Here is a 14,081-nt window from a genome sequence, read left to right as displayed (position 1 = left end):
AAGGCCAAAAATAAAACTGAGGATTTTGAGGTAACAACAAGGAATGTGCGGGGTTAATAAAACAGAGGTAAAGAAAAGTGATAAGTGGTGTGTGGGATCGATCAAACCAATTTGGTCGACTCGATTATGATTATGTTTTGATGAATCCTTATCCATGGAGCTGAGTCAGACGACAGTTCATGTGGATAGACTTAGGCTTTGACCTTTTTTTGTTCACCTCACCGGTGTTATAAAAAGTCTACAAAATCATAATCAATGTTGAGTAGGGTCTCCAATATCTTTAATGACCTCATTGCTTTTGTATCTTTTTCTTGTCTTGTGTTGTTAGGCTATGTATTAGTCACTACTATTACAATTATTGAGTTTTAATCCTCTTTCATTTTATTATATTTTTGTATGAATCAAGTGACCTCAATAGTTATTGATTAAGGGATTATTATTATTCCTTGAGGTATCGAGTTTGAACACGATGTCAACATAGGTGTATGAGTGTTTATTGTTAAATAGTTGAGAATATTTCGAACATATACCACCTTATGAAATTATTAAAAAGTAACACTTATCATACCGACAATGAAAGAAAAAAAATATAAAAATTGAAAAAAATTAAAAAAATTTGCATGTCAAAAATCGTCGTTAATTTTTTAATGGCCGGTGATTAAAATAAAAATAAAAGATAAATTTAGTAACAATTTTATTAAAAGAATAATTTAATGACCAAAATAGAAAAGAAATAATAATATGAATTATCGATGTAATTTACTCTTAATTTTATTAATGAATAATTATTTTAATCGAATCAAGGTTTATTTGTAATTTTTTTGAAATTTTGAGACAGAAGTTTTACTTCCGAGTTAAACGTAATTAAGATAATTATTTTATCAATAAAATATTTTATAATTTAATCCAATTCAATTCATAAGTAGTACATTGACCACGTACGCAAATGTTTTAGAATTAATCAACGGTCGAGCTGTTATCTTTTCTAATTGCCTAAACTAGGAACAAAACGCAATCGTATAAGATTAGGATATATTTAATTTGAAAAATATTATTTAAATATTTGATCTTATCCTTATTATAATTTAAGATTTAAAAAATAATAATTTCAAACAAATTTTATCTTAATAACAGTTCAGATTTATGCCATAAGTCATCATTTTTTAAATGACAAATAAAAATTAACAAAATTCTAACAAATAGTTTAGTCGAATAAAAAGTTATAAAGCATAATTATAAAATTAAGAGGATAAAGATCAATTAAATTATATCATTATCGGAAATGCTAGTCATGGATAAAGAGGACACCAAAACTTTTCTTTTGGTTGCAAAGGGAGAAGTAACTAGAGGTCTCTTTAGACCATTAACGCCGTGTCTTTGTCGAGCAGTAGTTGCAGACCAATTGGTGGTTGTCTAAGGATATCCAAACCGAGCCTACGAGAGCGGCCAAGGAGGGCCAGCGAGTCAGCAATGACATTCCTCTCACGGCTGATGCAGTAGATTCGAACCCTCCACTGACGCTTTAACAGGTGACGGATTCTGCGTACAATCGAAGGTTCATGGTCTTTAGGTGAGCAGTTCAGGATTCTCACCGCTTCAGAGCTGTCAACTTCTATTTCAAAGCTCCTAGCTCCACTCTCCCATGCTAAAGAGAGACCATCCATAATAGCCCAAAGCTCCGCATGTAAGATGGAGCATCGACCAATATTCCGAACAAAGCCAGTAATCCATCTTCCTTCACTGTCTCCAATGAGACCTCTATCAGCTGCCTCGTTGGTGCTGGAGTTAACCGAACCATCAATATTTATTCTCAATACTCCAACGTCAGGGGGCCTCCATTGTTGCGGCGCGCACCTTTGATTGAGCCTGCCGAGGGCAGGACGACCAGGATGGTTACGAAGCAGCATAGCCCACGCCATCGTCGAGCGGATAATCTCCTGCAAAGACCAGACTTGTCCCTATAAACAAAGCAGTTCCTCTGTTTCCAAAGCCTCCAAATTGTAATCCCAAAAATGTGCTTCCATTTATAGTCAATCCTGTCAAAAACTGAACTATGAGATAAATTATTTTTAAGTCAATCAACAAGAGGAGAGGAGAAGAAAACATCCCTGTAAGAGTCTGAGACAATGGCCTGCCACACCATTCGAGTAGTGGTACAGTCACGGAGAACATGAATAATGGTCTATTAAGAGGATCACTTAAATCCAAACCTTACACCTTATTCGTACTTCACTCAACAACATAATTCTTTAAGCTAAAAGCAGCATAATGATTTGGGCTTATCCTTTCCACAAAGTTAGAAATTTAAATCATAACATTTGAAAATAGAGTCATTTAGATTTGATAGCGATAGGTATATCAAAAGAGTGGACAATATATTAGAAGAAATGAATTATATTTAGGGTGTGTTTTTTTGTCGTAATTAGAATTACGGAATTGGTTTTCCCCGAATTACCGTATTTGTTTCACGTAATTCATTTTTTAGAAAATATTTTTCCGTGTTTGTTTCGCGTAATTTATTTTCCGGAAAATATTTTCCCGTGTTTGTTTCACTTAAGTGGTTTTCCTGAATGTAATTCATTTTTCTAGTAATAGAATTTCCTTTGTGTTTTCTGTAAAATGACTTACGAATTCATTTTCCGTAAGTCATTTTCCGAACTTTACACTTCAAAGAATAAATATTCAAAATAATTTTATTTTATGAATTTAATATTAATAAAATATTTTAATATCATTTTCATCAAAATATTATTTATTTATTAATATTTATAATAATATAATATTTATATTTTTAATATTATATAAAATAATCAATTATATTATAATAATATAAGATATTATATTTGTATTTAATATTATTTATTGTATTTAATATTTGAAATGACCATCCAGTTCAGTTGGTAGAGCACAAGGTTGTTAATCTTGAGGTCGTGGGATCGAGTCCCATGGAGGGCATTTCATAATTTGGATGTCTCCTACGGAAGCTGCTCCCAACCTAATGTTGGGAGCAGCCTACTATCTTACCTCCCCTTGCCCCATTATATATGGGAACAAGGGACAACCATTATTGTATTTAATATTTGTAATAAATAATTTTTAAAAAAACTCTTCAACTAGTGGAAAAAAATGTTTAAATAACATCTTCCAAACATCATAAAACGTTTTTCAGATGTTTTTCAGAAAAATGTAATTCATTTTACGGAAAACATTTTCCGGAAAACGTTTTCCATAAATGTAATTCATTTTCCAGAATTCAAATTCCAGTATTCATTTTCCAGTCTGTTTGTTTGCCTGTAATTGGTTTTCCGGAAAATAAATTACTGGAATTTGAATTATTGAAATTTGAATTACTGGAAAATGAATTACTGGAATTTGAATTATGGAAAATGAATTACATTTCTGAAAACATCTAGAAAACGTTTCATGATGTTTGGAATATGTTAAACGTTTACTAGATGTTATTTAAATCTTTTTTCCACTAGTTGAAGAGTTTTTTAAAAATTATTTATTATAAATATTAAATATAATAAATAATATTATTTCTCATAAAATTTAATATTATTATTTTAAAATATTAAAATAATTTATTTATTATTAAATATTTTTTTATAATTTTATTAATAAAAATATTAATATTGGTATATTTTAGTGAAATAAAATATTATAAATTATATTAATTATTTATTAAAGTAATAGTGTTATATTATATTTAAAAAATATTAATTAGTATATTTTAAATATCTTTACTAAAATATTATTTAAATATATAAATAATATTATTCATTATTAAATATATAAAAAATTTATTATATATTATTAAAATAAAAATATAATATCTTATATTATTATAATATAATTGATCATATTATTAAACTAAAAATATAATATTATATTATTATAAATATTAATAAATATATTTTAAATATTTTAATAATTAATATTTTGATGAAAATGATTTTAAAATATTTTATTAATATTAAATTCATAAAATAAAATTATTTTGAGTATTTTTGCTTTGAAGTGAAAAGTTCGAAAAATGACTTACGGAAAATGAATCAGTAAGTCATTTTACAGAAAACACAAAAGAAATTATGTTACTAGGAAAATGAATTACGGTCCGGAAAACGAATTACGTAAAACAAACACGGGAAAACATTTTCCGGAAAATATTTTCCGGAAAACGAATTACGTGAAACAAACACGGGAAAACATTTTCCGAAAAACGAATTACATGAAACAAACACGAGATTTCGGGAAAAACCAATTATGTAATTGGTTTTACGGCAAACAAACACTTCAAATTACAGTAATTCATTTTCCGAAAAATCAATTACAGCCAAACAAACAGACTAAATGATCATTTTAGTTATTGAATTTTTAAAATTATAAAATAACAGTTACTGTGACATTATAATAATTGTATAATTTTTTGATAAATTCAATTATTATTTTGTAATAGTTTAATAAATTTAAAGGTAAATTTATACTATTGAACTTTTAATTTTGTCAATTATAGTATTGAACTATGATTTTTATTTATACCACTGGGTCATTAAATCGTTAACAGTCGGATCAAAATGACGTCATTTTAGTGAGGCATTTATGTCGGTAGTCATCAACCACGTCATCGTATTGTTAATGATTTAAAGGTTCAATGGTATAATTGAAACGAAAATCAAAGGTTAGTGCTATAATTGACAAAATTAAAAGTTCAGTGGTATAAACGCTACAATGACTAAAGTTTGGTTGTATCTGATGTAATTTACCCTAAATTTAATGATAATTTATAGCAATTCAATAAAATTTAGTGTAATATTCTAGTTTTATATTTTCTCAAGATCATTTGATGAGTATAAATCGACGACTAAAATTATCTTATTATTTATCGTAATGGACATCTTTTCATTCTCCATTAGTAATCTTAAATGTCCACTTTTGAAAAAAAAATTTAAAACTAACAAATATTACACGATACGAACGGATCCTACCGCTCAAAAATAATGTCTAATACTAGCCCCATAAATTGCTCCATCTAATACCTTCCAAGCACAACAGGTCAAGCAGCAGTTCCACAAACTCCAAATGCAATAGATAATAATACCTTCCAAGCACAACAGGTCAAGCAGCAGTTCCACAAACTCCAAATGCAATAGATAATAATACCTTCCAAGCACACCAGGTCAAGCAGCACCTCCAAATGCAATAGATGTAGAGGCTCATCTTGTAATCCTTGATAGCCCTACCTAACATTATTGAATTGCAATGTCCAAAAACTACTTTTCTTTTTACCACAATGCAATCTAATCTACTTTAAACGCCTGCCACAATCACTTTAAATCTTACTGTTTTCTGCATTGAACAACTTTACATGAACAATGGACCATTGACTCTAGTGTGTGTTTTGCCTCACCAAAACTAGTTGAAATGCTTAGGATCCAACTATTCCACATGGGCGCCACGTACTCCAATTCCAAAATATCACCCAACCACCAAATTATGTCCTTTTAGTAACAATCTCAGCTAAGTATGATCACGTGACACAAACCCATGTTCCTTTCTCAACGTCCACGTCACCATGATTCGGCCTCTTTCAACGATGATACCAATGAACCGTCTTTCCGCCGTTTGATCAAAACACCCCACATCACTTTTCCTCCGTTGATAGTTTCTTATCCTTTTCTTCTGCTAAGCCGAAGATCAAAGAGGCAAAGCCTACAAAGATCCTTTTTCCCCTCTGTTATCTGTGACTCTCATTAGAGTGGAAAAACCTAGAGATACTTTTACAGTTCTGCTTCCTTTCTCTATCAGAAAGCATCAAAAAGACCTGGTAATCCTTTCCTTTTTCTTTTTCTAGTTTTTATTACTACTTCCTTATTGTATTCATTACTTTTTATTTATTTAAATTGGGAATCTTTAGTATGGACTTGGTCACTTGGGATCTGATATTTCTGGAGAAATGATGTTTTGACTGTAAGAATATAGAAACATGGATTTTTTTTATTGACATGTCGATCGATTTTGGATTTTTATGTTTGGGTTGTAGAAAAAGAGGGGGTTTTGTTTGTGGGTACTTCTTTTTGATTGATTGTGCTGTATTGTTTGGTGCTTGTTTATTTAGTTATTATTGTGTTGGTTAAAATTGGGTTTTTAATGCTTTGGTGATTTAGGTTTTTGAATCAACATTTGTTAAAATGGAAAATGGGGCAGGAATGGTTGATGATTCTGTTACAGTAGACAATAAGATTGTGGATGAAAGAGTTGCCAATGATGACGGGAAGGAGAAGGTTGATGGGGGTTTGGATGAAACAAAGGATGTAAAAGATGATGTTTTTGAGGAGGCAATTGAAGCACAAGAGAATTTGCCGGAGCTGACAGAAATTTCTGAAATGGATAACGGGAGTGGAGTTGCTGGTGCAATTGGAAATGGTGATACTAATGGTGACACTGATTTACAGGAAGTTAAGGAGAATTCAAATTCAGAATCTGAAGCAGAGACTTTTGAAGAGGCTGTTGGGTTTCCAATTGATGTTGGATCTGAAGAGGATATGGTGCCAAGTGAGGCTGGACCTCAGGTGGATGTGGTTCCAGGGAATGTCGGTCCTCAGGTGAATACCAGTCCAAGCGAAATTGTAGTTCAGGAGGGTCTGGAATTATCAGTGGATGAGCATAAAGACGAGGAACTGTTTTGCGGGGAAAATGTTGGTGGAGGTGTTGTGTCCAATAAGATTGATGAGGGAGGGACTGAAATGGGATCAGGGACTGATGAACTGAGTGGTGGAAAGGAGCTGCTTGAAATTGGTAGTACAGGAGAAATTGAAGTCCCGAGGGACGAGAATGAGGGAAACACAATGATGGATTCATTAATTGAGAAGCATGTGAATGGAGTTGCTGATGCGGAATATTTAGAGGGAACATTGGCTGATAAAAATTTGGAAACTCCAGAAGTTGCTAAACTGGAGGAGGATGTTAAAATGGACCCAAAGTTGGAAGTTTTACCTCAAGCAGATAAGGGTGAGGAATCACCAGAGGGTGCAGTAGCTACTGATTTTCAAGATAAAATGGCTGGGGCCACTGCTGATACTTCAGCAGGCATGATTGGCAATGAAATTGAAGCATTACATGACAAATCAGCTAATTTTGATACAGGGGATCAGGGAAAACAGAGTGCTGAAGTGAAAAATGCCAAAGCTGGTCTTGGTTCAGTGGATGCTGGGGACGAGGGAGAAAAAGCAACAATGGAAGTTGCTAAGGTGGAGGAGGATGTTAAAATGGATCCAAATTCGGAAGTTTTGCCTCAACCTGATAAGGGTGAGGAATCAACGGTGGGTGTAGTGGCTACTGATTTTCAAGATAAAATGGCCAGGGCCTCTGCTGATACTTCAGCAGGCATGATTGTCAATGAAATTGAAGCATTACATGTCAAGTCAACTGATTTTGATACAGGGGATCAGGGAAAAGAGAGTGCCGAAGTGAAAGATGCCAAAGCTGATCTTGATTCAGTGGATGCTGGAGATGAGGGAGAAAAAGCAACTCCTGAAGTTTCTAAGGTGGAGGATGATGATAAAATGGATCTAAAGTTGGAAGTTTTGCCTCAAGCAGTTAAGGGTGAGGAATCAACGGAGGGTGCAGTGGCTACTGATTTTCAAGATATAACGGCTGGGGCCTCTGCTGATACTTCAGCAGGCATGATTGTCAATGAAGTTGGAGCATTACATGACAAGTCAACTGATTTTGACACAGGGAATCGGAGAAAAGAGAGTGCCAAAGTGAAAGATGCCAAAGCTGATCTTGATTCAGTGGATGCTGGGGATGAGGGAGCAAAAGCAACTTCGGAAGTTGCTAAGGTGGAGGAGGATGTTAAAATGGATCCAAAGTTGGAAGTTCTGCCTCAAGCAGATAAGGGCGAGGAATCAACGGAGGGTGCAGTGGCTACTGATTTTCAAGATAAAATGTCTGGGTCCTCTGCTGATACTTCAGCAGGCATGATTGTCAATGAGATTGAAGCATCGCAAGACAAGTCACCTAATTTCGATACAGGGGATCAGGGGAAAGAGAGTGCCAAAATGAAAGATGCCAAAGCTGATCTTTATTCAGTGGATGCTGGAAACGAGGGTGAAAAAGCATTTAAGGCCTTGGCTACTGCAAAGACTGTAGATAACACGAATGGGGAGGTTAAAGATTCATTAGATGCAGAGGGACTAAAGAATAATTGTGCTGTTGATAAACCGGAAGACAAGCCATCTCAGCTGAGTAGGTCTGTTGAAGGGACAGTTGCTCCTGAAGTTGGAGATTTATTGTCTCCAGAGAAACTTAGAGATCAGAAGAATGAGAAGATTGAGGCTGGTAAGTCTGATTTGAGATCAGAGGTTCATTATGATTCTCAATCGCAGCTACCTGATGAAATGGTAGATAAAGTTCAAGATATTAAGTCATCGACTGAAGAACCTGAAAAGAAATCAGAGAAAGATCAGGAAGATATGCAAAGTACCAAAGTGACTAGAGATCAGGAAGTGCAACAACATGCTCCGGTATCTTCTCTTTCATTAAAATCTGAAGTGTTTGGAAAGAAAGCTGATATAGTTCAGGCGATGAAGCAAAATATCCCCCGTGTTGAAGAACGTGAAATTTCACCTACTCCGGTACCTTCATCGTCGGTAAGATCTGTAAATTCTGCTACCCCTCCTCATCCTGCTGGCCTTGGTCGTGCTGCTCCACTGTTGGAGCCTGCACCTAGAGTGGTGCAACAGCCTCGTGTAAATGGCAATGTCTCTCAGGCAGCACAACGGAATGAAGATCCTGCAAGTGGAGAGGCTGATGAGAGTGATGAAACTCGTGAAAAGCTTCAGTTGATTAGAGTCAAGTTTTTGCGGCTTGCACATAGGCTTGGGCAGGGTCCTCATAATGTTGTTGTAGCACAGGTTTTGTACAGATTAGGATTAGCTGAGCAGCTACAGGGGAGAAATGGGGGCCGTGTTGGTGCCTTTAGCTTTGACCGTGCAAGTGCTATGGCAGAACAGCTTGAGGCAGCTGGTAATGAACCCCTTGATTTCTCTTGTACAATTATGGTCCTTGGGAAGACAGGAGTTGGTAAAAGTGCTACTATTAATTCGATATTTGATGAAGTTAAGTTTGGCACTGATGCTTTCCAGACCGGTACAAAGAAGGTTCAGGATGTTGTGGGTACTGTACATGGTATTAAGGTCCGCATAATTGACACACCAGGCCTCCTGCCTTCCTGGTCCGACCAACACCAGAATGAGAAGACCCTTCATTCTGTTAAGCATTTCATTAAGAAAACACCTCCGGATATCGTGTTGTATCTCGATAGGTTGGACATGCAAACCAGGGATTTTGGTGATATGCCCCTCTTGCGCACCATCACTGAGATCTTTGGTCCTTCTATATGGTTTAATGCAATTGTGGTTCTGACTCATGCAGCTTCTGCTCCACCTGATGGCCCTAATGGTACAGCTTCTAGTTATGACATGTTTGTCACTCAACGCACTCACGTTGTCCAGCAGGCTATTCGTCAAGCAGCTGGAGATATGCGGCTCATGAATCCTGTTTCATTAGTGGAGAACCACTCTGCCTGTAGAACAAACAGGGCAGGCCAAAGAGTTTTGCCAAATGGTCAGGTTTGGAAGCCTCATTTGTTGCTTCTTTCCTTTGCATCTAAAATTCTGGCTGAAGCAAACACACTTTTGAAGTTGCAAGACACTCCTCCGGGAAAGCCTTTTGCTACTCAAGCAAGGACTCCTCCTTTACCTTTCCTTCTCTCATCTCTTCTTCAGTCAAGACCGCAAGTTAAGCTGCCTGAAGAGCAGCAGTTTGGTGATGAGGATGGTTTAGATGATGATTTGGTTGAGTCCTCTGACTCTGAGGATGAACCAGAATATGATGAATTACCACCTTTCAAGCGGCTGACTAAAGCACAGATAGCTAAGCTTACTAAAGCTCAAAAGAAGGCATACTTTGATGAGTTGGAATATAGGGAAAAACTTTTTATGAAAAAGCAACTGAAGGAAGAGAAAAGGCAGAGGAAGATGATGAAGAAAATGGCTGCTGCAGCAAAGGATCTGCCAAGTGAGTATGGTGACAGTGCTGAAGAAGAAAGTAGTGGTGCTTCTTCTGTTCCGGTTCCCATGCCAGATTTGGCGCTGCCTGCCTCTTTTGATTCTGATAATCCTACACATCGGTATCGTTACCTTGATTCCTCCAACCCATGGCTTGTGAGGCCTGTTCTAGATACTCACGGTTGGGATCATGATGTTGGTTATGAAGGTATTAATATGGAAAGATTGTTCGTTGCTAAAGATAAATTTCCCATTTCATTTTCTGGCCAGATTACAAAGGACAAAAAGGATGCCAATGTCCAAATGGAACTAGCCAGTTCTTTGAAGCACGAGGGAGGTAAAGCAACTTCTTTAGGATTTGATATGCAGACTGTTGGAAAGGACTTGGCCTACACTCTACGCGGTGAGACAAGGTTTAGTAATTTCAGGAAGAACAAGGCAAATGCCGGTATCTCGCTTACAGTATTAGGTGATACATTATCAACTGGAGTGAAAGTTGAAGACAAATTGATTGCTAATAAGCGGTTTCAGGTTGTCATGACAGGAGGTGCCATGACGAGTCGTGGTGATATTGCTTTTGGGGGCAGCTTGGAAGCACAATTGAGGGACAAAGACTACCCTCTGGGTCGCTCCTCGTCCACACTTGGTCTTTCTGTCATGGATTGGCATGGAGATCTTGCCATTGGATGCAATATACAGTCGCAGGTTCCTGTTGGACGGTCTACGAACTTAATAGCACGAGCCAATTTGAATAATAGAGGTGCAGGACAAGTCAGCATACGAATAAATAGCTCGGAACAGCTTCAGCTTGCTCTGGTTTCTCTCCTTCCACTACTGAAAAAGGTACTCGGTTATTCCCAACAGATGCAGTATGGACAATGATGAAAACTAGGTTCCTAGTGCTGTATCATCTACATGCGGTTATAGGACATTTTTTTTAAGATGGCTCTCTATCAGCTCTATGCTGAAATTTCTTTAAGTACCCTTCTTTAAATAAACTATATCTCAGCAGATTATAGTGATTGTAGTTTCTTTGTTAGATATTTTGAGTAAGGATATTTTTAACTGTTGCCTATATTGTATCCCAAACTCCCCCCCCCCCCCAAAAAAAATTGTCGCTCTGTTCTTCATTCACCACTCCACTGTCGTCCAAACCTTTCTTGTCGTTATGCTCTTCATTCTCCGGTCATTTCCAAAACCATGGCAAAAGTTGATTCATCAGGAACCGAGTTTCTAAAATCATGGCAAAAGTTGCAATCCCTATTGATTTTGTTGGAGACGACTTCACTGTTGTTCAAGCCTCTCCGATCTGTCGGAGAGCCTTGACTCTGCTTCCTCTTCTCCTTTATTTTTTGTTTGGTTCAATTTGCAAAAATGTTGATTGTTTGAGACGTGGAGGCTACATAGGTTACTTGTGATGCCGTCGGAGGCTACAACTGTCACTATCTACAGCTGTCACTATCTACAGCCGTCACTGTCAGCGTTTGTTCGCTTTGTGTAACTGAATTTGTTTAATCAGAATTTCGTTCTCCGTCTGTCATCGGTGTTTATGCATGTATTCATTTTCCTCTCTCGCGTGCTTCACCTCCTCTATTCTCATCTTCATTTGCTTCGTTCTTTATTCAGTCATCCTCGGTTATCTCTAAGACGACGCTGTATTCTCTGATGTTGTTCGTCAACAGCCATCGAAAATCATTCACTGTTATAAAAAAATCCCCCATCTTTAGTGAGATCGTTACTCGCTTCTCTTATTTCAAATTAATTTGTCACTATGATGTAAGAGATGTATGCGAACCGAACCGTCAACTTTGTTTGATAATACGTTGAATGATCTTTTGTTTCGTGGTTCGCTTGGTTTGGCTAGCTTTGAATTGGCAATTGAGATTCACGTGTCTACTGTTCTGGTTTCTTGTACCGAGTAATGTGGTTTAACTGTTTTGTTCTTGCCTCTATACTGTTATTATTGTGGATATCTATTCATAATATTTCTGGTTTCATTTTTTTTATATGGTTTGGATGAATGAAGTCGAAGAAGAAGAAGATATATTACCAATCTATTGTCAAATAATAAATGTACCGGTGAAATCATTACTTGATCAGATGCTCAAGAAAAGGAAAACGAAGAGATACTTGTTATAAAGTCATTAGCTGCTTTCAAGCTTGCAGAACTTAAAACTACAATTGTTTGTATACCATTACACTGTCAAACAACATATGTATTGATAAAATCATTAACTGACCAGACGTTCAAGGAAAGAAAAAAAAAGCATAAATACTTATCAAGTTACTAGATAATCAGCCACTCAATGAAAGGAAAAATAGAGCTACGGATCAAATCAGTCATAGTTTTTTAAAGCTAAAAATACACAATTGATGAATGAAGAAGAAAGAAGAGCAAGGAAAGATAGATGTCTGACTGAAAAAAGATGAATGAAGTAGAAGAAAGATAAATGTTTGAATTTTGTTTGAGAACTAGTTCACAATTCTACCTCACTGTGTTTTGATTCAAGAAATTCAGAAGATAGAAGAAAAAATGGTAAATGTTAGACAACCGAGTCTGTTAGAAAAAATGGGTAAATGGCCTCTGTGGGTGTGTTAGACAGCCACCAAGGGTCCAAGATAGCCCCCTCTAGTGTAGTAGACATGGACTATCATGCATAAAAGCAATAAGGGTCCAAGGTTTCTCCGAACATGGTAGAAGGTTCTAGAACATGTCAGAAGAGTAGGAATAAGCCTGAAAGAGTGAGTACGAGAGAGCCTGGAATCCTACAAAATGGATCAAAAACTCTAGAAGATTAAATTTCTTTAAAGATGTGTAAATTGGATCAGATTTAGTATTGATTGGAGTACTGTTGATAGTCATAATGTGCTAGGACAGGGTGTTTATTAAAAGTTTTGATGAAGTTGATCTATTCAGTTTCGTAGGATTACTTGTTTCTTTTTCCTCTTACAACTAGGTGTTGTTAAAAGTTATATTTAAATAATAGTTGTGAATGCATTTTCAGTCGCGTTGTATTTATCGTGATTGTGAACATAACAAATATTATTACGGTCATTTTTTGTTCAAACGAAATTCGAATACACTCGAAATTTATAAGTTTATCTATCTATTTTTCAAAGAAAATAATGATGAATGAATAAGGAAGAATATTTATTTTGCAATTACTAGATAAAGTAAAATTAAGTTTGTCTTCACCAACTAACCGTTAGTTCAAGTGGTAACATCATGATATCGCTTATATAAATTCCGAGTTTGAGGTTTTGTATATGTAGAGAATCATCCACCTGAATCATGTATGCGAAACATATCAATTCGAATTAATTAGAAAAAAATCTTATTAAATCAGAAAGGCAAAAAGAAAAAGAATTAAGTTTGACTTTTGGAGTACACGCGTTTATTTGTAAAAAAAATATATATGTTGATTTAACACAATTATTAATTAATTTAAATTAATGGTAATATATAAACTTTGACAATTTCTGTTGAATAGTTTGTTAAAAGTCAGAAACGTGGGGTACACCGAAAGTGCACATTTATGCACCGAATATAATTGTCAAATTTTGCAACTAAATTAGTTGAATTTGGACAATGGTTAAATCTCAATTCTAGTCATTGTAATTTAGGGTATTTACAAATTAGTCCTTAAGCTTCAACTATAAATACCCTAGCTCATTTAGCTTCAAAACCATCCCAAAACATTCTAGCTTTCTTCCAATACTAGAGAGAATTTAGAGAGTTTCTTGAGAGTTGTTTTCTCCTTTTTATCAAGAGAGAATTATCATTGTTTTCTCCTTGGTAGATCAAGAGAGGTTGTAATTCCTATTTTCTCATAGTGAAATTCTTCTACCGTTGCCCGTGGTTTTTACCTTAAAATTTTAGAGGTTTTCCACGTAAATTTTGTGTCTCTTTTATCTTCATTTTTATTTTCTCAAATTATCAGTTGTGATTTTACTCTATCTGATAGCCGTCTTCCGTAACAATTGGTATTAGAGCCAGATTTAAGTGTG

At 35.5% G+C, this 14,081-nt stretch overlaps 1 protein-coding gene across 1 annotated transcript; it reads left to right on the top strand.

Moving 5' to 3' along the window:
- The first annotated feature begins 5,696 nt into the window (after window positions 1-5,696).
- Window positions 5,697-11,086, top strand: LOC120134489 (translocase of chloroplast 120, chloroplastic-like). Its single transcript, XM_039150920.1, has 3 exons — window positions 5,697-5,827; window positions 6,168-7,517; window positions 8,112-11,086. The coding sequence occupies exons 2-3, from the start codon at window positions 6,192-6,194 to the stop codon at window positions 10,953-10,955; spliced, it is 4,170 nt and encodes a 1,389-aa protein (XP_039006851.1). The 5' UTR covers window positions 5,697-5,827; window positions 6,168-6,191; the 3' UTR covers window positions 10,956-11,086.
- Window positions 11,087-14,081: the final 2,995 nt, after the last annotated feature.

Source organism: Hibiscus syriacus, unplaced genomic scaffold (assembly GCF_006381635.1).
Source record: "Hibiscus syriacus cultivar Baekdansim isolate YM2019G1 unplaced genomic scaffold, ASM638163v2 tig00110597_pilon, whole genome shotgun sequence".
NCBI classification, from domain to species: domain Eukaryota; kingdom Viridiplantae; phylum Streptophyta; class Magnoliopsida; order Malvales; family Malvaceae; genus Hibiscus; species Hibiscus syriacus.
Note: the sequence above shows the minus strand (reverse complement) of the source record. Positions and strands in the feature narration are given on the sequence as shown.

Bases quoted from the DNA above. Each gene is read 5' to 3' on its own strand.
- LOC120134489 (XM_039150920.1), top strand. From the start codon at position 6,192: ATGGAAAATGGGGCAGGAATGGTTGATGATTCTGTTACAGTAGACAAT. The intron at 7,518-8,111 runs GGAGAAAAAGCA...GCTGGAAACGAG, and splicing joins CAGTGGATGCTGGAGATGAG to GGTGAAAAAGCATTTAAGGC.